This window comes from Pyricularia oryzae, chromosome 3 (assembly GCF_000002495.2).
Source record: "Pyricularia oryzae 70-15 chromosome 3, whole genome shotgun sequence".
NCBI lineage: Eukaryota > Fungi > Ascomycota > Sordariomycetes > Magnaporthales > Pyriculariaceae > Pyricularia > Pyricularia oryzae.
Window position 1 is genome coordinate 2413658 of NC_017849.1, and position 22156 is coordinate 2435813.

Below are 22156 nucleotides of genomic sequence, written 5' to 3' on the forward strand. Positions count from 1 at the left end.
GCGTCCCATTTTACAAAGTGATGTACCGTACTAGTTACGCCAACGGGGGCCAAGGCAGCCAACCGGGCATCCTTCCTGTTTGTTCCCTCGCTCTGGGTTCGGCTTGCCCAGAGATGGGTCGTACCACCCGCGGCAGCGCCCTGAAAAATACAATTAAATATAAGATAAAACTATATTCTTGATTCGAAGACTCGGCATTGTTTGTCCGACTCAAACCTCCATATCTGTTCGGCGACCTCGTCTGTATACTTTCGGAATGGCCCCAAGAGGCCCACTCTTGTCGCGGTTTACTATTGATACCATGATGTAACCTCTGTTTCCTTCCCGGGCTAGACTGCATGCTGGGCAGTAGTAGAATTGTGTGGCGTGGCTGAACCGGATTACTGGCATTGAAACTCTAAGAATAAACAGCTTTCGCAGATTATCCCAATAGGATTTGTTGTTCTTTACCATTGGTTGTCTTTGGAGTTTTGCAATGTCTCCTGTAACTTTTGGGAACAAAGCTGGTACCTACCTACCTAGGTAGGTACCTTGGTCAACGCAGCAGAGAAAAAGAAAATCAAGTGTAGTATACTGTCAGATGAATATTCAGACAAGGTGTCTCGGAAGCGAGTTATACTATTCATTTGCGCCTTGCCAAACTATAAAATGACAAAATACCCTTTTCGCCAATGAAACAAGAAATAGTATGAAAGAAAACCATCCATTATCTTCAAAAGTAGCTCTCATGTACACTCATTCCCCAGTCGCTACAATAAAGACAGCGGGTGTGCGTATGGTGTATTAGACAATACATGCCCACCACTCTCATAGAGAGGCGCAGATATGTCAAGCATCGTGATGCTCTAGGAGAAGCCATGCCGTGTATGTTCAGTGTACCATATGTTTTCGGTCTTTGTTCGTCCATGTCGTTGTTTTTTTCTTCTTTACTTTCTCATTTGTTCGCCCGCCCGGCAAAATCTAATACCCACTCAAACAAGAGTGATCTCTTCTTAGTCCACCTTGATGGCTCTGTTATTGGGGCAAAGGAGTGAGTTAGCGTCGGTCAAATCTAATTCACCGCACAGAATTTTCGAGAACCAACTTACCCGTATATCCGCCTGATAAATGCATAAGCGCTCAAGAATCCAATGGTTCCCGTCAAAAGTCCGTAGACGCAGCACGCCATGAAGCTATAGCTGAAGAACAACATGCTGCTGACGAAGCCGGTGATATGAAGCTTGGCAAAGTAGTACCACACGCAGTACAGGAAGATCCAAACTGCACTGCCACCGCCCTGGAAAAAGGCTTGCCACCACCAGTTGTGATTCTCAAAGCAGAGCTGCACGTAAATGGTCACAACCGTCACCTCGGCCACGGTCACAACCAGGATGAGCGAGACCATGGCAAGGAATCCAAATACGTAATAATAACCGCTCTTATCCTGCCAAACAGACTGGAACACGAACAAAAGTTCGATAAAGATGACGGCAAAAGGAATCAAGCCGGCAAATAGAATAGAGGGTAACCCCTGGATGTACCAAGGCCGGCGAGGCACCTGCCGGGGTATGGCCACAACCGTCTTGGTAGGATGCTCCCAAGCTCCCGCGCGAACGTAGCCATACCACGATCCGACATAGACCAGGGGGAGTTGGATGCAAAGCCACAGGAACAGCAGAGCAAGGAGGGTGCCAAACGGGATGGCTGTGCTGGAAGCTTGAGCCCAGACGAAGAGGTTCACGGCAAAGATAGCTCCAAACAGGAGGCCGGGAATTAAAAGTGCCGTGAGGAGCGAGTTGCGGCGCCAGTCCTTGCCTTCAAAGGTGCGGAACACGCGAGCCGAGAAGTATCCGGCAAAGATCCCAGCGAAAACAAAAAGACCGACACCAAAGCTTACGAAACCTCCGCGGAAGCTAGGGTTGAGCACACCGAAAGCACTGAGGGCCACCAGTCCAACAGCCATGAATAGAAGCTGCATTCCGGATCCGACCAGGGGCGCGAGAAGGAAGCCGAACGTAGGCGAGCGGAAAACGTCGCCTTGAAGTAGCTTCCATCCAGTAATGTCCTCGATCGCCTCGTCATCAGACAAGACGTCGGCATCTACTGCAGTCTCCTGTTCAAGCAAGCCGCCAGTCTTCTCGCCGGCCTTGGGCGAGCGGGGAGGGCTGCGTAGCTTTTCCGAGACCTTGCGAAGCAGCCGCGATTTGCCCTCCTCGGCCAAGTCCCTGTAACCCTTGATATCGGTTCGGATGGTCTTGGCAAGGATCATCATGGTCACGGCCGTCAAGAGACCGCAGATGATGAGGGAGTTCACAATGGCGAGCCAATGGATCCGCGAGCCCTCTTCCTGGTTGACAAAGTACAAATCCCACCGCTTGTTCCACTCGATCGAGTTGTCTTCGCGAAAGTAGACCGAGTAAGTGTAGGGGATGGACATCTTGTCCTCGTCAAGAGCCTCCTCCTCGGCCGGGCGGTATGACTTTTGCTCAAGATCGCCGCCGATGCTCGCAGTGTGGTTCGGGTGCATGTAAAGCTCAAAGTTCTGGTCGACCTTGTGCATGTCGGCTGGGCAGCCGCTCTCATCCCTAGGCACATTCGGGCCAATGCTCTTGGGGTACACCTCAAAAGCAACAATGACCTTGCCGCCGCGCTCGCCTGCCTTCCCAGGGGCATTGCGGTAGCGGATCACGATGGTGTGGTGGTTGTTGATAAAGTAATGAGGTCTCCCGGTAGACTGATCCGTGAAACCCAGCTTGAAGCCCGAGGCGTAGTACTTGCGAGACTTGTCGACGGTTACGAATGATGTTGCGCCGGGGAGGTTGTCTAACACATGTGATGATGATGATGATCAGCGCAAGGCTCGTCAAGGTGTATCTCCGCCTATCTCGGCCCGCAGTCCATCTGTACACTTACCAACAATCCATTCCACCACATAGCCATCGCGCACCATCTCCACGGCCCTTCCAAGGTCTTTCTTGCTGACTTCTGCGTTGCAAAGGAAGTTGCAGGGGCGGTCCCGCATCATGTCGAGTTGCATATCCGAATAGGCGATGCGATCGCCGCGGAGGACCTCACCGAGGTTGAGGGAGATGGTCTGGCCGCTGAGAAGGCCGCCGTGACGGGCTCCCGTGGGAGGGCACACGAATGGGAGGTCATAGTAGGCGAATTGCAATTGTGTGTGATCTGAATAGACCTTGTTGACTAGTAATGGTATACTTTCTTCGTTCTTGTAGCTTTTTATCGACCATCCTGAGAGGCGCAGAGAAGTAAAGAGTCAGCTAATCAGATCTCGAGCTGCATCAAGACAGCAAAAGAGGGCCATGTGAATGGAGACCATACCTGGTATGTAGAAAGCCTGGGCTTGTAGTACAAACACCAAGAAGAGAAATAAAAGACCCCTAAGGCTATGCCGCGCTGGAGACGCTTCCATTGTTACTCAACAAGGGCTGCAGCCTACTTAATGAGACAAGATCTAGACAAAAAAAGGGGGGTGAGATAAGACCGAGATGCCCTAAGACAGAATCTGGGAATTCCTCAAGCGAACATCAACCTTTGGCAGCCGGCCCGCCGGGGTTTGCCTCGACGACGTTAAAAGGCAGCGTGTGCAAGATACTGCTTGCTAGTATAACCCTAGACCAAAACTAAAGCTCGGGCTCGAGATGCGGCGGTCGATTGAGGATTCGTCGCGTATTTCTAGCGCAGCTTCTTCGTGCGTTTCGTGGCTTTCGACTAGGCAGATAAAAGGATGGGTTTAATCGATCTTTTTCGGATCTAAGCGCTGCACAGGGCAGCACAAGAACCTAGTGTAAGTTCCCCTTGACAGAAAAAAAAACGAGTGTAATCGGTACAAAGTACCAGATGATCGGAACAGGATATCAAAGAGCCTGTAATCTCAGTGCTTTTGTAGATTGTTGCAAATACTAAATACTACTTAGCACAGTGAGAAAGAGAGGTTAAGGGGGGGGAGGAAGAGTGAGAGATTGGACGGTAGAGTGTGGTGGCGAAGGTTCTGGCAAAACGCGCCTGGCGATAATGGGACACACGAGGGTGCCATGGATTGGAGTTTGGCTACGGTACTCTCAAGTTTATCTGTCCAGGCCTGGCCACTGCTGGGGATCCCGATTGGCGACGGCGGTTTAATGGTCTCTAGCGGCCCCGCAATGTCCCGGGGCCCCTGATTCTCCCTCCCAGTAAAGCTTGGCGGTAGGATGGAAGTGGGATCAATCGACTTGCTTCCGTGTGGGGGGTGATAGACGAACACGGACTCGCAAACCACAAAAACTGCGCCCCGCGAGAGTACGTAATGAGAAGTAAATCACCAACTTTCCAACTACCTTATGCACTTCTGCCATTGGATATTTATTGAAGCTGCGCTGTTTTCTTTTTATACGTCAGTCCTATCGAAAGTGATGGCGGATGCTTGTTTTGTCGTGGCGCGCGCGCCATACACATTGGGGCTTTACCGATGGTTTGCTTACACAGTGGGTCCTCAAGCCCCTTTTTCCCTTTGTAATGCATGCATTGCATGGAGAAATCATTTCATTAGAACAGTTTTTTTGTTCGTATTAATCAAGCATCATAATTAATGCTTACCTGCTTACAGTATGAATACTTGTTCGTAACTTGCCCACATACCTGGTACCTACCTTAGTTTTTTTCCTCCTTTCCCAATATTGAGTCTCCCATGGCTAAGCCGCCCAGGATGGTTATATGCCGCGAACAACAGTGCCGCAGAGGTACGCTGTGCTTTCATATGTTGGGCTGTCACCTCACCCAAAAACGGACATGATCGCAGGGTGGTACGACTGAAAAAAAAAAGCAGAGAGCGAGAGAGAGCGCGCGCTGAATTTATCCGTTCTGACGTGATAAAAGTCGGAACGGGGCTCACCGAATGGATGGTGTTCCTTGTATCACAACATGCTCAAGCTAACAAGCGGCAATCTATTAAGCTACTGCTACTGTCCCAACAGCCGGAATCTTCGCAGTCATGGCAATGCAACCTGAACACGAGAACACGGCAATGTGGGATATGAAAGTAGTAGACCTTACTTATCTGGATGTACTGATAGGAATCAGTCAATGGTACGGTTTGTCTTTCTGATGGTTGAAAAAATCGCCGATTAGACGTCCGAAGCCAACACCGGGACGAAAATCCCCGACGGAAATCTCGGAACCAATAAGACCCAGCCGGTCCGCCAATTGGCTCCGGGATACGCTGGGCATCAAGGAGCGCCTGCCAAACATTGAGAACATCTTCCCCTTCAGTCATGTACAAACAGGCGCAGCAAAACTATGGCTACCACTGCTGAGGGCGATTTCCTCTGGGGAGCCACAATGCAGGCGCGAGCCCGCAAGCTCCTCCTGGAGTACCAGGAGCGGTACGTTGCCGCAAATCCCAAGTCGGCGGATTCGTTCGGTCGCGCCTCGGTCTCTCTTGCGGGAGGCAACACGCGATCCGTTCTACACTACGATCCCTTCCCCATGGTTCTGGTCTCGGGAAGGGACTGTTTTGTATCTTCGGAAGACGGCCGGGAGTATGTCGACTTCGTGTCCGAGTACTCTGCCTGCATGCTGGGTCACTCACATCCGGCGGTGGCAGAAGCGGTTCAGGCAGTCATGAGCAGGGGAATCAACCTCGGCGGCGCGAGCAAGGAGGAGCAGGTTCTGGCCGCACTCTTGACGGAGCGCATTCCCTCCATGGCGCGGGTGCGCTTTTGCAATTCAGGCACCGAGGCAAACACCATGGCGCTCACTCTTGCCCGACACCACACCGGTCGTCGAAAGATCCTCGCTTTCGAGAACGGATACCACGGCGGCTTTATCGGCTTCGACAGCGGCGTGCTTCCTACGACGGTGCCCTTCGAGTTTGTGCTGGCACGGTATGACGACGCTACCCACGTCCGTGAGCTGGTCGACGACTCATTCGCCGCCATCATCGTCGAGCCCATGCAGGGCGTCGGTGGCATGATACCCGCCTCCCGCAGATTCCTACAAACGCTGCGCGAGGTTGCTGATGCGACCAGCGCTGTGCTAATCTTTGACGAGGTGGTTACCTCCCGCCTGAACTACAACGCTCTCCAGTCCCACCACGGCGTTTTCCCCGACCTCACAACTATTGGGAAGTTCTGGGGGGGGGGGGGGGGCGGCTTCTCGTTCGGCGCTTTTGGAGGCAAAGCCGACATCATGGCGGCCATGGATCCTCCGGCGCTCGGCGGATCCACCAGCAGCGCTCAGCAGCAGCGCCTGAGCCACTCGGGGACGTTCAACAACAACGCCTTCAGCATGACGGCCGGGGCGGTTGCGTGCCGACTCATCACGCGCGAGGCTATTGCAAGGGCCAATGCGCTGGGCGACCGGCTACGGGAGGGCATCACGGCCGCAGGCAGGAACGCAGAAGCATCACCCTGGATGTGGGCCAGCGGTTTCGGAAGCATGCTGAATGTGCACTTTGGGGGATTTGCCGCGGCGGAGCTCCGAGATCTTTTCTTCTTCTTCATGCTAGATCGGGGTTTCTACGTGTCCCGCCGCGGGCTGATTGCGCTCAACTTGATGCATACGGACCACCACGTGAGCCAGATGCTCGGTGCAGTGCGCGCTTTTGTCGAAGAACTCGTTCGGGCAGTTCCATAGATTCGCGGTCCTCGCTCAAGTTCTGGCCCCAAGGCCACAGTTATGGCCTCTTATCGCCACTCAGCAAACACTTACGGCAGTGAAAGATGCTCTTCTTTTTTTCTTCTTTTTCTTCTTCAAAAGTAGAATTCGAGATCCTCCAGTAGGCATTCCAGCCTGGTTTACAAGATTGAGGTCCTCTACCTGATGCAGTTCTTCGCCATCACCATGTTTCGCAACCAGAAGGTTTGTGCTCGGTATTATCTGACATCCAGTCGCCACCCGAATACGGGTGCGGCTCTGCTAGGATGAGAGACGGTTGATACTGAAAACCCAACTCAGCTGGCACCTTGGTTCATGTTATAGCTGGTAAGTCTTATTTCGGCTCCTCCGTCTACAGTATGGCGATAGGCATGCACGCAGTATACACTTCAAGACCAATAGTCAACCTATCGGGTGAATGCTGGTCTTTTGTTCTTACTTAATAATATCAACAGATACTCGTCTCATATTCCTAGCCACAAGATGTATTAGATTGGATGTATTGTGGGTAGAATATCACAGGCCCATTGTAACACTTGGTTGCTGCTGCTAATAAACATCATTTTAGCTAGCTATCTAGGCACATATTCACTGGCAGTGACCAGATGATAGTCTATACATACAGCAAGATGCTTCGTCATATGCATTTTCCTGATGTACAAATGAAGAAATCCCGAAAGCAAAAGGCAGAAAACAAAAAAAAGCTGAAATAAGAAAACAAAAGGGTATCATGTCAAACAATCTCGACCCCTTTCACGTAGGGAAGAAAACAGGCTAGAAAATCAAAGTAACCGAAAAAAATAACAAGAAAGCATCTCATCTGTCGTGTCATCTCGTTTTGGACTCATCCAATTCAGGCATATCCGGGAAGCTCACTGTTCCCAGAATACCTTAGATCTGGGAGCGTCATCGCTCGCGGCCTCAACATCGACTCGACTTCAGCATCCTCCATGGCCGTCTCAAAGTCCGGCAGCACCTCAGGTCTCGGAGACTCGACGCCAGCAATGGCCGCGATCTGCAGCGGGAGAGACAAGGCCAGCGTCGTTGACCCCGAGTTGGATCCGCCGACAGTCAAGGAGATTTGGAGAGAGTAGGTGCGCGAGGTGATGCAGCTCGCAAACGACGGAATGAAGGTCTTGCCACCGCCCCTGGCACTCCCTGCGCTAGGTAGCCGGATGGGCACAGGGACCTCGCTAGAGTGGTAAATGGGTGACGCAAACCTCTCCTGCGCTTTGGAGTCTTGCAGGTCAGAGGATGAGTAGCCAGAGTCTCGCCTCTCTGTGTTCCTCAACTGCGCAGTCCATGATGTCTTGAACTGCGTTCGGTCAGAGAAGAGCGGTACGGTGGCCGTGTAGCTGAGCTGCCTGTTCGTCAAGAACCTCCTCGAGAGCTCGGGGATGCGGTCTGGCAGGTTCGTCATGGCTCCTGAGCTATAAAATGTGTGCGCCAGGATCTTGCCCGAAACCCCGGTGACCTGAGGTGGAATCGCATCAGCTGTTGCAGGCTCAAATACCAGCTTCACATTGACCACTGTCTCAGTCGTTCCTAGCGCGTCGGGGTAGAGGAATATGGCATTGGGCTGTTTTGCCGAGGCTGTGATACTGCCGATCTTGTGCGACAGTAGGTTCTTGCGAAGCGTCTTTGACTTTGAGAGTCGGTAAAAGTTTGCCAAATGCTCAGCGTTCAACGGGGGCTGCTCCAGAAAAGTCGGCAGGATCTTGATTTGCTCCCTGGCCACCAAGGCCCTGATGTTATCGTCAACATCAGCATGGCGCAGCACCCTGGCCTTGATCAAGTATTCAACCTGAGCCATATCTGGAGAAAGGTCATCCCTCTCCCAGAAACCCATGGTCGGCGGCAACGCCAGATGGTACTCTCGCACATGATTGGCTTCCACCCTGTGCTCGCAGGCGTTCAATGTCAGGTGGCTGGGGACGACAAAGTTGAAGGGAATCTTATAGGTGCGACCAGCCTCCAAGATCCTTGGCGTGGGGTAAGTCGACTCTGGGACCGGCATCTCCAGCCTGAGGAGGGTGTTTGTCGTAACGTGCGGGGAGCCAACATCCTCAAATTTCGTCCTGGTCAGCCCAAGGAGGAGGATTTGCACGCTGTCGAACGGTGTATCCCGCTGCGTCTTGATCACCAGCTCGCCTTGGATTGGAGATCCCGTGTTGTAGACCATGGACCGGAAGTGGTTATGGAGATGAATCTCGATATGAGACTTTGCAAATGCCATTTTCTTGGTCGGCCCAGCAAACACGCTGGTGTTGCCATCGCCAAATGACGACCGCATTGTGAAGGTGGACTACCCGTTATCTTTTTTCTTATGGACGGCAGTTGACTAGAGGAAGAAATTTGTACGGATGCAGAATGCTGCCTGGAACAGGCTCTTAAATCCACGCTTGCCTCAGACAGCGATTGGTGTGACTGCGCAAAATAGCGACGTGATAATGACCGGCCTGCCTGTGTTGAGAATGGCAAAGATCTTCAATTGAGATAGTGGTCTGGAGGTGGTATTGGGCTGGATGTGGGCAGGTTGGCTTGGTGATGCGGAGAAGCTACCCTCTCGAGGAAAGCACGGCTGTACCTTGTGGTAGGAAGTATGGTAGGAAAGCGCAAGTAGGTACCACCTACCTTAGGTAGGTAGGTAAGGTAGGTAGGTAGGTCTGTTATTGGTGTGGGGGATTTGGCAAAGATTCAAACCAGGAAAAAAGCTGCAAGGCTTGTGAACCCTATTGCTCTCGTCGTCCAAGACTGCAACCATCTATTGTACGTTGTATCAAAATGGGTAGGACATGTCCAGTATATAAGCGAGGAGACGGTTGAACTACAGTAAGTAGGTAGGCACGTAGTAACGGATCTCCAATGACAAGAATGAGACAATGACACCCGCGCCCTTGGCGTGGTTGACTCGTGCCGATATAGGATCAGTATCATGGATCTACAGAGTCTACGATCGACTAGTCCAGTCTAATATTGGTGATCTAGTCCTAGGAATTGAATTTTCGTTCGTTGGCGAAAGTTCCTTGCGTATACCGCCATAGGTGGTTGCGCCCAACCTTCCTGGGAATCAACCGGTAATAACCAGCTGGGGTCAAAGGGTCTGGCCAGCTGCGGAGACGACCATCCACCCACTACTACGGGCTCTCCACTAAATGTTGCGCCCTTCACTTGTCAACGTACCTACCGGTACGTTGGTTACGTTAGGTAAAAAGGAGAAGAAGAAAAAGAAGTCCAAACCCCTAGCAGCCCCGTGGAGTGTGAATCATTTTACGAATACCTAGCTCAAGAGGCATGATGCAATTGGACATTAGCACGATGTTTTCAGGTACTTCGTACTGTACGGTGGCATCCCTGTTTTCCTGTTCTTTCCAGACCCCTGCCCCTTAGGAGCTTGGGGATATCTTCTTTCTCCCTCTCTCTTGTTTTTTCCTTGAATTCTTTCCGATAGAAAAGAGCAAAGCCGCCTTTTTCACATCATAAACGGCAAGTCTGTCATCTATAGCGCATCAAGCAGCCGGTAAATCAAACAATACAGGTGTAGCATCGACTAACTGGCACGGGCACCGGGTCAATTGGACAAGTGCTGATTATTCTGCTCTGCAAACCCCCAGCTCCGATACCGGTTAAAAGAAACCTCCAGCCTTATGTCATGATGGTTGCCCGAAGCCGGCGCCCTGCCTTACACATGCTGAAAGTATACAGTGATTATAAATGCGGAACGCGGCATGCCCGTTGCGTGCTGAGTTGCTGAGTGTGTGTCACATTCTCGCTAATTTCTACATGTGCCTTCAGCCTTTTGTTTTTCCGACGGAATTGCGCAGAGCACCATCCGCCAGGCACTCTAGGCGTGTCTAGGGTCTACGGGTAGCGCAAGTCCATTACTAACCAAGTTGTGCTTTCTTACGTAGGAGGCATTTATTTTTTCCCCCGATCCTGAATTTCAAATCAGCGGCCACGCAATTCCAGGGTAGTATCCGCGGAAGGGAAAAAAGTCGATATGATGCATAAATATTAGTTAAAAATGCTTTTCTTCCGTATGACCAATGAGGATTCGTAACTTTTATTAAATGCAGCTTACCCAGGTATTTACCTAGCTTCAAGCCTTCAACAATGATTCAAGTAGTAGTACGTACTGTATGGAGCATCTCCCATACGTGGTAGTTTTGAAGAGATCGCATCGGAAGAGCCTCTTCTAACGACCCCCACTCAGTCTCCATAGTAAACTACCTACCTCAATATTCAACGTTGAGAAGCTGTTTGTTCAAGCCCTGGCGAAACCTGAATACCCATTACGTATTAGTTAAGAAGTGGAAGAACCTATGCCTTGCCTTGCCTTGATTCCGCATGGTTTAAATATGGAGATGTTAGTATGACCACAGCATTTTCGTGAAAAGCACTCCTGGGAAATTACCTCTTCTCGAACGTTTTGCGGCAGCACTAGACCTAGTTCCAGAGTATCACGTAGTATTGACATCCAACATGGCCCACCACGCCCTACCGAATGGGCAGGGTATGGTACGGGTACTAATTATAATTTAGTAGTATGAAGAGTCGAGGCAATCGGTCCACCCACCTCTGTGGGGAGCCACTTTGAACATTTCAAAGCTGTTCTTAAACCGCTTCTGGCCGAGTATTCTGGTGGATCTCAGCACGCTCTACTGTATACGAGCTGTTCGATATGGATGCGCTTTGACTCTTTTCTTGAAATCAGCATCCACTGGGAAGAGTCAGTCAGTCTATTTGTTCCGAAGGACGGAGGCAATTTTGAGGTGCAAAGCAGAGAGCGGTCAATGTCCATTGAATATGCCAGATAGCAATACTCTCAGCATCATACCACATTTGATCAAAGGTAAGGGGAGATAATCGAGCACAAGACCATGAATAAAAATCGATTTGCGTACCTGCATGATGGTTTTCATGGTATCTCTCGCGTCTAGTCCCCTTTTATGATGCAAATATGCTCCGTCTATCCTGTTGACGCACGATACATGCAACGTCCCGCGCGCCCACAATGTTCCTTGACTCGTTTATAGCCTTTGGTTGTTTCCAGTTCCCAATATCCGTCCAGAAACTTCCTTAGTGCCAGGAAATGTAGAGCATAATGCCAGCGCCGAGTGCCACAGCAACAAACTGAACAAAAGTCTTCTTCACCTCCCTCACCTTGTCGCCAGCCTCCGTCTCCAGTAGTTCGGGAACGGCGGCCACAGTGCCGACGTACAGGAAGGTGCCGGCAGTGAAGGGCAGCAACATGTCACCCCACGTCAAGCTGGTACCCCAGAGACCGGCCCCCATGAGAACAGGTTCTCCGCCGCTCCCGCCGAACTCCTGGACCGCGATACCGATCAGGGTTCCCAGCAGGGCGCCCAGGGCCGTCACGAACTGGAGACCGATGGCAGACCACTTGCTGAAGCCGGACTGGATGAGAAGAGCAAAGTCTCCAACTTGGTGGGGGCACTCGTGAAGAGCAACTAGATTCATGTGTCAACTGGGGTTCTCAAGCCAGTATGCACCGCTTGACTCGAGATAAACCTTACCTGCTAGTGCTGTAGTTGCGCCAATGGTTGGTGATGCGTAAAAGGAGGCAGACATGGCCAGGCCGTCGGTAATGTTATGCGTAAAGTCCGCACTAATGCATCAAGTCAAGAGTCAGTCAAAGTCCTCACACGCCCGAGCGACGCCCCCAAAAGCTAGTCTGAGCGCTTACATCAGATTCAGCAAGCCGCTCGAGTTGACCTGCTGCGTGGGCTCCTTGACAGTTGCAACCTCTTTGGAGCCGTTGGCGGCGGCCTTGTCGGGACCGGCACTCTTTCGCGACCTCGCACCCTTGCCGGTGTCCACAGATGTAGCAGAGACGACCTCGACAGTTGCGTCGTGCGCGTGTGCTCCGTGTGAATGGCCGTGGCTGTGATCGTGACCGCCAGCCCCGCCGGTGGCTATACGGAGCCCTTTGTCCATGGCTACAAACGTCATGAAGCCCACGAGGATGCCGACGCCAAGGAGGAGGTTACGATTCGGTTCGACGAGGACGAAGCGGGCTTGATCGGGCTCGTCCTCACCCAGGAAGATCTCGGGGAGGAGGTGGAAGAGGGTGTCTCCCATTAGGCCGCCGACGGCAAAGGCGACCATGGTTGAAAGGGACGAGGGGTCGATGTTTTTCGGGCATAGTGCCAGTAGGAAAGTCGGAGGGCCGGAGATGTAGCTGTATAGGAAGGCCAAAGCCCGTCAGCGGTATTCCATTTGAAGGGGTAATACCGGATCTGGAAGAGGAGAGTAAGCCCAGTAGCTAGCAACTGAGGTGACGTACAAGGTTGCGAGAATGGCATTGACGGCGGGGCCTCCGGGAAATAGCATGTCCAGCAGCGCAGACATGGACGACGCGGAAGTCTGGGCAAAATGAGCAGCCTTCTCGGCGCTCATTTCCTTGACAACGTCACATTGCTGGAGCTTCTCATCAAGGTCCTCCAAGCTCATGGACACAGTGATTCCTGGCGCGGTGCCGGCTAAAGTGCAGGCAACCCCGACCCCGAGAATGAGGGCGAGAAAATGATTGAATCGCATTGGAGGCATGGTTAGTCCAATCTTGTTATAATTGACCGGCGTCAGTCTTTGGTTGCAAACGATTTGGACGGCAGCTCCTCGTTTTTTTTTTCTTGTTTTTTTTTTCTTTTGCGTCCTGAAAACTGTCGTCGCGTGTCAACTTGGCACCTTGCCTTATCTCCAAGACTGACGTGCTCTAGATTTAGCACCAGGCTTACACCTGGGGCAAGGTTAGCCCCTGAGTAGCGCCGCCCACTCCAAATCGGGGGCAACAAGGGGTAGGGGTCGGCCAGTGATTAGCTGAGATGCTCGCTGAATCCATCAAAACCCAGTGGATCTTGAGGCTATTCGATGCTTGGTAGCGGCCTGTGGAGGCTGATGCAAGCTATCATTAGACCTAGAGAGTCATGGTCATACAATACCGACCGGTACAGCACGGGAGACATCTACAACAATGCTTGCATACATCTACATGTACACCGATTCTTCACCATCTTACAGTTACCCTCTGAACGTTAGTTTCGGTAATTAATTACCATGTGCCTGGGAGCGGAGGTAAGGCGTACCTGCCTAGGTACCTAATATACCTACCTAAGGTAGGTACCTAGGTAAATAGTGGGCCCGATCAAACATCTCCCACTTGTTGGTGTCTTGGATCGAATCGAATCACAACCCAGAAATCTGCGTCATACATGGAAGGATTTATATGAACAGAAGGCAGCGCAAACGCTGCGATTGACCAGGGCTGTTGATAAACAACATCTCAATTGCCACCTTCTGCTTTATTCTGGGGTACCCTTTCTCTTTTCACAATTCAATCCGTCAAAATGAATTGCCTGGGGTCCAGTGGTCGCAAAATGATGTGCTACAGCTACTCGCTCGCGCAGCATCGCAATCGCGTCATGTTGACGGCCTTTCGCCGTCCATCATCAGCCTTCAGCACAGCCACCACTGTTATGCAACGGGTCCCTTCAAGATCGCAAGCCCGGCTGCGACCGCCGCAGAAGCCGCTCGCGTCCGGCGCACCCGTTCAAGAGACACGGCAGCTTGTAATGGCAAACATCGTACCAAACCAACCTCGCGGTTACATTCGCCCCAGCCGCTTCACGTATAGACTCATACTATGGGGAGTATTTGTCGGGCCATGCTTGGTAGTGTTCTACTGGTGGGCATCAGCCACGGTCAAGGCAAGCAAGAATGATGATATTTCTCAGTTGAAGTGGATGCTCGAGAACTTTACGCTCTCGCGCAAAAATATAGAGGAGGGCCGCTGGTGGACGCTTATCACCTCTGCGTTCTCACACAAGGACCCGTTTCATCTGCTGTGTACGTGATCCATTTTCAAGCCTGCCTTCTTTTTCTGTCATCGCTAACGCGGAGCTGTGCCGCCTCGATGACCAACAGTTAACATGTTAAGTTTGCGCTTTGGCGTCGAGGCGGCTCTTCACACCGGGCTGGGCCCCTTGCGGGTGCTTTTGCTCGCCACGGGGGCTGCTCTGAGCTCAAGCTACGCCAGCCTGTGGGACGGGGCTACGCGAAAGCATGGTGCCGATCGTGCTGGCCTTGGCGCAAGTGGCAGTATGTGCACTCTTTTCTTTTCTTTTTTTTTCATCTCTCTCTTTCTTTTGTACAAATTTGGGGGGGGGGGGGGGGGTTCCTTGACCGTGGCCAGCTAAACTAACCAAACCTCGTTGAATCCAGTTGTCCAGGGTTTCCTGGCGGCAATGGCGCTGACCCGCCCCTGGATGCAAGTATCGTTGATGTTCATACCCATTCCAGTCTCACTCCCGATAGTTTGGGGACTTTTCACTGCCTGGGATTTCTACAATCTACATATCGCCCGCCAAAACGGCGACAGTCCTTCCGCTTCCGGGTCGGTCGTAGGATACGCGGCGCACCTGGGCGGCTCTGCCTTCGGAGCGCTCTACTGGTTTGTTCGTCTCAGGCCTGTGTTTGGAGGCATGACCCTGGAATACATACGACTTGTGATTTTCAAGCGATGAACAGCTGTGGCCCGACTCGGCAGAATTGAGGAGTAAAAAATAGCTCAATAAAATGAAACAATCCAACCAAATATATCCTCATGCAGCCAACTTTAACTGTTTTTTGTTTGAGGTAAATCGTAAACTAGAAAATGCAGGTTGACTTTGCTATGGAGACTGTCTCATGTGCCAACCTACCTTGCCCCCGGTACTACACCCCACCGATTTACAGCCCTACCGCCGGCGCCCAACCCCCCATAACCCCCGCAGTAGATTCGCTGATGCACTACATTCAGTACATGGTCCGCTGATGATCGCACCGATGACGACCATACCTCCATCCCTTGCCAACCATTCGTCTTCCTCCCATTGCATGTCCGGGCACACTCTGTCGCTAGACATCTCATAGGCTGGACCGTTGGACTTGGCAGGCACTTAGAATATCCCGTATGTTCCGCCACCATTTTAACCCAACAGCCTGTTCATCTAAACACTACTACAACCTCATTCATTAATCCATCGGATAACCCATATATCATCGAATTCTGACTTGGGAATTTGATTGTTAGTGACGCCTGGGGGCAGTGAACGGAATAATCGCACCATCACAAAGCGCATAAATGGCAACTACAGGAATGAACGAACTAGACATTGAGAAGGAAATTAAATCTCTCGACATTCAACTACATTTTTCAGATTATCAAACAGCCCCAGTCATCGCCAATGGGTCACCCAAGCGATTGTGTGTCCCCCGCAGGACCTGTCGCTCTCTGGAGGTTTCCCGGGCCCAGGGGGCACATCAACAACAACGAATACTACTGCACGGAGATGGGTCATCTGTACAGCCCGTGTCACACTCGCAACTCTATAATGTCCATCATTCCAGTGAACGTTCAAGGAAAACCCATTGGGAACCCAACACGTGGATGGATCGCATACCAGACGACAGACCAGTCAACCAACTCAGCATTCCCGGCACCCACGACTCGTGCGCCCGGTCCCAAGTCATCTACGTCCAGACGCAGACACAGACCGTGTCGGAGCAGCTGTTCTCGGGCGTGCGCGCTCTCGACCTGCGGCTGCGCCGCCGGAGCAATGGCCAACTTTTTTGCTACCACGGCGGCGTGCCCCTCGGCTCGTTTGGCAGGCCGCTGGCCCTCTCCACCGTCATGACCGAGGTCTGGGCCTTTATGATCCAGACCGGCTTCACCGAGACAGTGCTCGTATCCATCGACAACGACGACCCCGCGGATCGCGAATCGGCTGAAGGTCGTCATGCCTTTTACGAGGCCGTCGACGACTTTATCAGGCAGACTCCGCGCTGGGGAAAGGGGGAGGGCGGTAGGGCCGGGCCGGATGGCGGAGAAGGGTCCTCGCGCTGGTACTTGGCCCCTCAGACGCCGATGTTGGGGCAGGTCCGTGGCAAGGCCATCTTGCTGCGTCGTTTTGCTGCCGAAGGAGGACATTGCACATCTCCGCGTGCTGCCCACGGCAATAGCAGCAGCGAGGACAGCAAGACTACCGATGGCATGGGATTCGACCTCTCGGCTTGGGTTAACAACAGCCCCGACTTTACGATCCAGACACCACATGCCCAGTTCCGGATACAGGATAGGTGGAAATACTCGGAAAGGATTCGGCTCGGCGACCTGGTCGAATCAAAAAGCGATCTTGTCAAGAACCTGATGGACCAGGCCATCCAACAAGACCGAGAGCGGGGGCTCCTGGACGTAACCCAACACCACGATTTGTGGTTCATTCACTTCACCTCCGCCGTAGGCGAACCCTTCAAGCACGGCGAGATCGCAACAGCCAGGTCCATCGCCGTTGGGGATTTTGTCGGATGGGGCAAGTGGCAGCCCGGCGTCAACATCGCCATCGCTCAGTTCATCAAGCAGTACGCACCGTCTGGGCGCAGGCAGAGGCTTGGCGTGGTCTTTATGGACTTTGCGGTCCTGCCTGAAGACGCCGGACTGCTAGACTCCATTATCGCGACAAACTTCAACAGCATTGGTGAGGATGCCGTGGTGATGCGGCCGTGACTGGAGTTGGTGTGATGATATAGACTTGGCTTTTAAACTGAAACTTATTTTGTGCGGGCGATTTTAAGGTACCGGACATGGAAATGGCTGTAACGACTAGACATGTTGCATAGCGGGCATATACTATCCTTGGGCTTTTACCACTATAGAGGGCACTTGGTCCTCGGAGTTTGGTGTTGATTCTTGTCCAAGGGCCAGGCAGGCAGGCAATCTTTTACTCCCACGCTAGTAGTGCGCAACCAACAGATGGTAGATCGACTGATATTTCCAAATGACTTGCATTATATATGTTGAACTGTATATACTTTTCAAGAGACGTTGTTTCAACTCTAGGCTTGTTCTGAATGGTTACCCTAACACCAAACTCCCAGCTTGATTCATCCAAGTATGCTGCTAATGGACGTTTATATATACAAACAATTACTTCAGAAAAACAACAAATCATCATCCTTCCAGCCCAACTCTTGTGTGAGAATCTGTTTCACGCTTTTCTCCATGCTCTCCGGCCCGCAGATCAGTACCATGTCTTGGCTGTTGCTACCGGAGACACCCAATTCCTTCTCAAACAAGGCACGATCCATCCTGCCCTTGGCGCCCGTCCAGCTCTCGGAAGGCTTGCTGAGGCTGTAGACAAGCCGACACCTGTCCTCGTTGCCGACCGCCAGCTTGTCGAGTTCGTCCTTGCAGAGGATGTCTTCCTCTGTTCGGTTGCCATCCAGCACAAGACACCTTGTCTGATCCTCCTTGTCCTGCATGACAGCTCGGAACACCTGGAAGATGGGCGTCACGCCCGATCCACCACAGATCATGATGAATCGGCGCACGCTTCTCTCCTTGCCGGACACCCGACATTTGCCCTTTCCGAGGTACTCGAACCGTCCCACAGGCCCCTTGAAGTCGACCCAGTGCCCGACAGGGAGATGGTCAAGCGCCTGTGTCATCTTTCCGCCCTCCATCCCGGCCGACTTGTAGTAAATCTTGACCAAAACCCTCAAGAGGCCCTTCTCGACTACGCAGTCCGAGAGCGGTGTGTAGGCACGAATGATTGCTTCCCTCGTCGCCGGGTCGCGCAGTCTCATCATCAGGTGCTGGCCGACGGGAAGCCCGATGGCCTGCTCTGCGTGGTCGAGCTTGAAGCTGAATATTTTGGAGTCGCCACTAACGCTTATCTTTTCCTGCAATAGTGCCTTGGACCACGTTCTTGACTGCAAAAAGACAGGACGCGGTTCTGTGGATTCGGGTTGGGTTGACTCTGGCTCGGCTAGTAGGCTTCTTGACTTCTCATCAAGCGAGCCGATGTGGTATTCTGGCATCATGGCCTTTGCATTTTCCGAGTCTATGCAGAAGATCACCAACAATGTCAGTACAGGTCCATGGCGCCCAGAGAGAAGCCGTTCGATTGGGTCGAAACTCACGAATTGTCAGGAACTCCTCGCTGCAATCCTGACCTGCTGCCCCGATGATTGAGGCTGCACCACCCGGGTGCCCTTCAAGAAACTTGATACCATCGTAGACTTGCCCATCGACAACGAACCACGGCTGGGACTCGCTGTCATGCGCTTTGAGCTCATCCAGAGTGATGGTCTTGTTCACCGATGGGTTTGTCATGCAAATCTCGTTGGCAGGCTCCTCGGCGACGGCAGCGGATTCTTCCTCGTCGCCCGCCACTCTCTCGCCCCAGAAGCCATTGGATAGGTCGCCGCCCGCCTTCTTCACACGCTCCATCCAGCCGCCTGGAATCAATGCCGGTTGTGTGGGGTGTTCGAAGCGCAGGTCGTGGCCCTCCTTGTGGATCATCACCCGATACCATGGGTTGTTCATCATTCCCAGGACACTCCAGTACATGTCGCGCGGCTGGACCATCATGGAGTCGTCCATCGCCCTGATCATAACATCATCCGCGGCGACTAGGTCTGTCGTGGGAATATCGAGCTCCCAAAAGCACCAGCAGAAGGAAGCCTCGCGCCAGCTCAGATCAACCTTGCCGCCGTACAGCGTGTCGTCTACCGATGCCAATCTGTAGTCGTCCTCGGGATATATCATTTTGGCCAACCTCCAACTCTTGCCCTTGTCGAGGGTCACTTCCATTCTTGTCACCCTCTTACCACCTCCGGCATAGGCGTAGCCCCTGAATTTGTAAACACCGGCGCCTGCGGTTATCGGGACCTTCTCGTCGTGTGCGGGGTAGCAGGTGGCGCTGTTGGTGTTGAGGTCGTAGATGGCGTAGCGTTCGTCCTTCCAGGTATCGGGCAGGTCGGCACTGGCCTCGGGTGTCACCATAGTCGGCAGGACTCGGTTGTCGTAGATGTGGTACCAGTTGTCGCTCGGCTCAGAGGTCACGACGATCCTCTTTAGCCACTTGACACTCCTACCACCAATCTGTCCGGGAATGACGATCCTCAAGGGTTTGCCGTGATCAGGGTGCAGCGCTTCGCCATTCATGCGGTGAGCCACCATGATGCCCCGGTTAGGATCGACGACCCAGTTGAGCTTGATCGAAGTACCGTAGTAACCGTTGGGTAGCTTGTCTGCGCCCTCAAAGTAGACGTACCGGGCGCCTCGTTTGGGCATCGCCCTGGCTAGGAGATCACCAAGAGGGACGCCGGTCCACAACGCCGTGGAGAGACCCGCGGCACCCCATGAGAAGCCCTTGGTCTTGCGCACTACGTTTTGCTCCTTACGACGGTTGCCTGCGCAAACAAGGGTGACCGGGTATGTGGCCTGCGCGAAATCCTTCATCAGGGTTCGAAGCGTCAATTTCATTGGCGATTCGACCATTCCTTCCACGGTGAACTCCCAATCCATCATGTCGGCATCCTCCACGCGTGGCACCGCTCCGTGGTTTCGGACATAGTGCAGGTCTTTCGAGTTGATGAAACCCTCGTCAAAGAGATCGCTCAATGGTGCTTCTGTGTTGAAGGGGTGTATACCAGTGAGCCTTATCAGACGAGGGTCCCTCTCAACGTGGCTGTCTGGGGTCTTGAGATCCTGGGGAAGAACATTGTTCTGTCTTGTTGGAGGTGGCAAAGGGTATGGCCGAGATGCCTCATCATTCACCACTGCGCAATCGACATCTTCAACTAATCCGGTGCCAACACTTATACTCGAGCGGCGTGAGTGTTGTCGTGACTCCTTGGCGGTGTCTGGCGGACTAGGCGGAAATATATCCAGTTTCTTGACGGTGGTATAAGATGGAGGTGCCTCTGTGGGGATAGGGGGTAGCCCAACAATGGTCCCCATGGTTGGAATATGTGTAGGAAACCAGCGATGATTTGAAGTAGCTATGGAAAAAGATGTATGTAGCGGAAGTGTTGCGAGGTCTATAACAAGGTGGAGTGAGAAGTGTAAGCAGTTAAGATAGGAGTGAGTATGACGTCTTCAGTATATGACAAGAGATTACAAGAAGACGCAGGTATTGCTCACTAGGCAAAGCTAGCTTGGAGGTATCTATTCATTTGTCATTGGTCTCGGTAGTCAATGATATTTATGCTGGCATACCCTTGAAAGTGGTGTGGTTACTCGGGTTTTAAGCACACTTGGATATACCTGAAGGAGAGCCGATTGGGTAATAAATGTTAAGTGAGGTGTTTTATGGGTTGCGAGGGATTTGCTGTGTGGGAGAAGGACATAAGGAGACAAAGGCTTGGCGGATGTCTATACCGTATGGTGGAAACCTGGAGATATTTCTCTGGGTGTGGCCATCTGCAGCCAGTGAACGTGCACCAAACTGCTAACTACCTTAGACAGCGACTTGACCTGACAACTACGACATGAGCCCAAGCCATAGGCTCTCCATCGCAAGTGCCGGGCATGGGGGCGAGTTGACCTCACTCAGGCTGTCGACCAATACGGTAAAAAACTAGCCCTAGAATTTCGGCGCGTACCGGTCAATGTCACTCTACTACATAGCAGCGCATGTCTTCTGTCGGAAGATGAAAGACGGGAGATGGTGCGTGGGAGTCTTGGGCGAATTATCCATCTCCGGGGGGCAAAGATAGTAGATTTTTATAGGACAATTCCGCGGACGTGCGTGCTAGCCAAATGCTTGGTCTTGTGATGCAGGCAGGCAGGCAGCCAGCCAGCCCTATGCATTGGAGCGGTCTTATCAGTAAACAATCTTGCTTGGCTGCAACTTAATTACGATGCTGGCCACTTGGATCGGCCGTTATCTTTGAGGTAGCGAAACTGGAATCAGACATGTTGTTGATAAGACGACCCGCTCCCAGGGGATTGGACGACCAAAGATAGGCGGTGCTGGCTGATCCCCCGTCTGCTGCCCACACCACTTGAGCTACCTAGAACCATTCCTGGTTGGGCTCGATTGCGTACTGATTAAGGTACCCGGGTATTCGTGGCAGTCTTGGATGACCTCGTCATGATCTGCTTGGTACGAAAGTTGGTTACTATAATTTGTGGTGGATTGAAACTTCTTCAGCGGCAGTCCGACCACACCCATGCCGCGGGTTAGAGATAAGAGGATTTAGAGACCGGTCAGTCATTCATCAGCTGAAGTGGAGGGAAATAAGTTTCCCCATCCCCAGAATCCGAGCACGATCGCTGTCGCGATCGGTTCAGGAGTTTCTCCGCGATTGAATGGCTTTTTGTTCTAAAAACGAAAATCCGGGGGGTTATGATTGATCGACATATCCGCCATCAGTAAAAGAGGTAATCATATGACCATTGAGATCAATTGTTGCTCGAGAGATCTTTCTTCTCATTTTATTTGTTTCTTTTTCGCCTTTTGATCGCAAAGGCACCAACAAAATTAGTGGAGCCAGTCAGTTGGGCAAGGTACCTACCACACGTACCTACCTACTGTGGTGGTGCCACCACTTACTTCATCTTGCCTTACCTAATCGGTTCCGGACCTGTCGGGTATTCCCCACCGTTGGATTGGAGATGGCAGCTTCCAATAATTATTGCCTCTCACCGAAAGGTCGTACAGTACGAAGTATGCAAGCA

General features: G+C 52.2%; 7 protein-coding genes across 7 annotated transcripts; 3 read left to right on the plus strand and 4 right to left on the minus strand.

Moving 5' to 3' along the window:
- Positions 1 to 560: 560 nt before the first annotated feature.
- On the minus strand, positions 561 to 4022 carry MGG_06057 (multispanning membrane protein). The gene is made up of 4 exons (XM_003711861.1): positions 3319 to 4022; positions 2893 to 3228; positions 1089 to 2802; positions 561 to 1011 (listed from the first exon to the last, which is right to left on the minus strand). The coding sequence occupies exons 1-4, from the start codon at positions 3407 to 3409 to the stop codon at positions 993 to 995; spliced, it is 2160 nt and encodes a 719-aa protein (XP_003711909.1). The 5' UTR covers positions 3410 to 4022; the 3' UTR covers positions 561 to 992.
- Positions 4023 to 4511: 489 nt separating this feature from the next.
- Positions 4512 to 7856, plus strand: MGG_06058 (glutamate-1-semialdehyde 2,1-aminomutase). Its single transcript, XM_003711862.1, has 3 exons — positions 4512 to 6957; positions 7086 to 7134; positions 7199 to 7856. The coding sequence occupies exon 1, from the start codon at positions 5272 to 5274 to the stop codon at positions 6607 to 6609; it is 1338 nt and encodes a 445-aa protein (XP_003711910.1). The 5' UTR covers positions 4512 to 5271; the 3' UTR covers positions 6610 to 6957; positions 7086 to 7134; positions 7199 to 7856.
- Positions 7098 to 9291, minus strand: MGG_06059 (arrestin). Its single transcript, XM_003711863.1, has one exon. The coding sequence runs from the start codon at positions 8921 to 8923 to the stop codon at positions 7484 to 7486; it is 1440 nt and encodes a 479-aa protein (XP_003711911.1). The 5' UTR covers positions 8924 to 9291; the 3' UTR covers positions 7098 to 7483.
- Positions 9292 to 11367: 2076 nt separating this feature from the next.
- MGG_06060 (zinc transporter YKE4) lies at positions 11368 to 13419 on the minus strand. Its single transcript, XM_003711864.1, has 4 exons — positions 12938 to 13419; positions 12338 to 12832; positions 12168 to 12259; positions 11368 to 12101 (listed from the first exon to the last, which is right to left on the minus strand). The coding sequence occupies exons 1-4, from the start codon at positions 13198 to 13200 to the stop codon at positions 11710 to 11712; spliced, it is 1242 nt and encodes a 413-aa protein (XP_003711912.1). The 5' UTR covers positions 13201 to 13419; the 3' UTR covers positions 11368 to 11709.
- A 360-nt stretch (positions 13420 to 13779) lies between these two features.
- MGG_13226 (uncharacterized protein) lies at positions 13780 to 15263 on the plus strand. Its single transcript, XM_003711865.1, has 3 exons — positions 13780 to 14496; positions 14575 to 14748; positions 14872 to 15263. Exons 1-3 carry the CDS (start codon positions 13998 to 14000, stop codon positions 15171 to 15173), a joined length of 975 nt encoding a protein of 324 aa, XP_003711913.1. The 5' UTR covers positions 13780 to 13997; the 3' UTR covers positions 15174 to 15263.
- Positions 15264 to 15486: 223 nt separating this feature from the next.
- Positions 15487 to 17543, plus strand: MGG_13225 (phosphatidylinositol phospholipase C). Its single transcript, XM_003711866.1, has one exon. The coding sequence runs from the start codon at positions 15773 to 15775 to the stop codon at positions 17192 to 17194; it is 1422 nt and encodes a 473-aa protein (XP_003711914.1). The 5' UTR covers positions 15487 to 15772; the 3' UTR covers positions 17195 to 17543.
- MGG_06062 (nitrate reductase) lies at positions 17450 to 21936 on the minus strand. Its single transcript, XM_003711867.1, has 2 exons — positions 18610 to 21936; positions 17450 to 18530 (listed from the first exon to the last, which is right to left on the minus strand). The coding sequence occupies exons 1-2, from the start codon at positions 20432 to 20434 to the stop codon at positions 17620 to 17622; spliced, it is 2736 nt and encodes a 911-aa protein (XP_003711915.1). The 5' UTR covers positions 20435 to 21936; the 3' UTR covers positions 17450 to 17619.
- Positions 21937 to 22156: the final 220 nt, after the last annotated feature.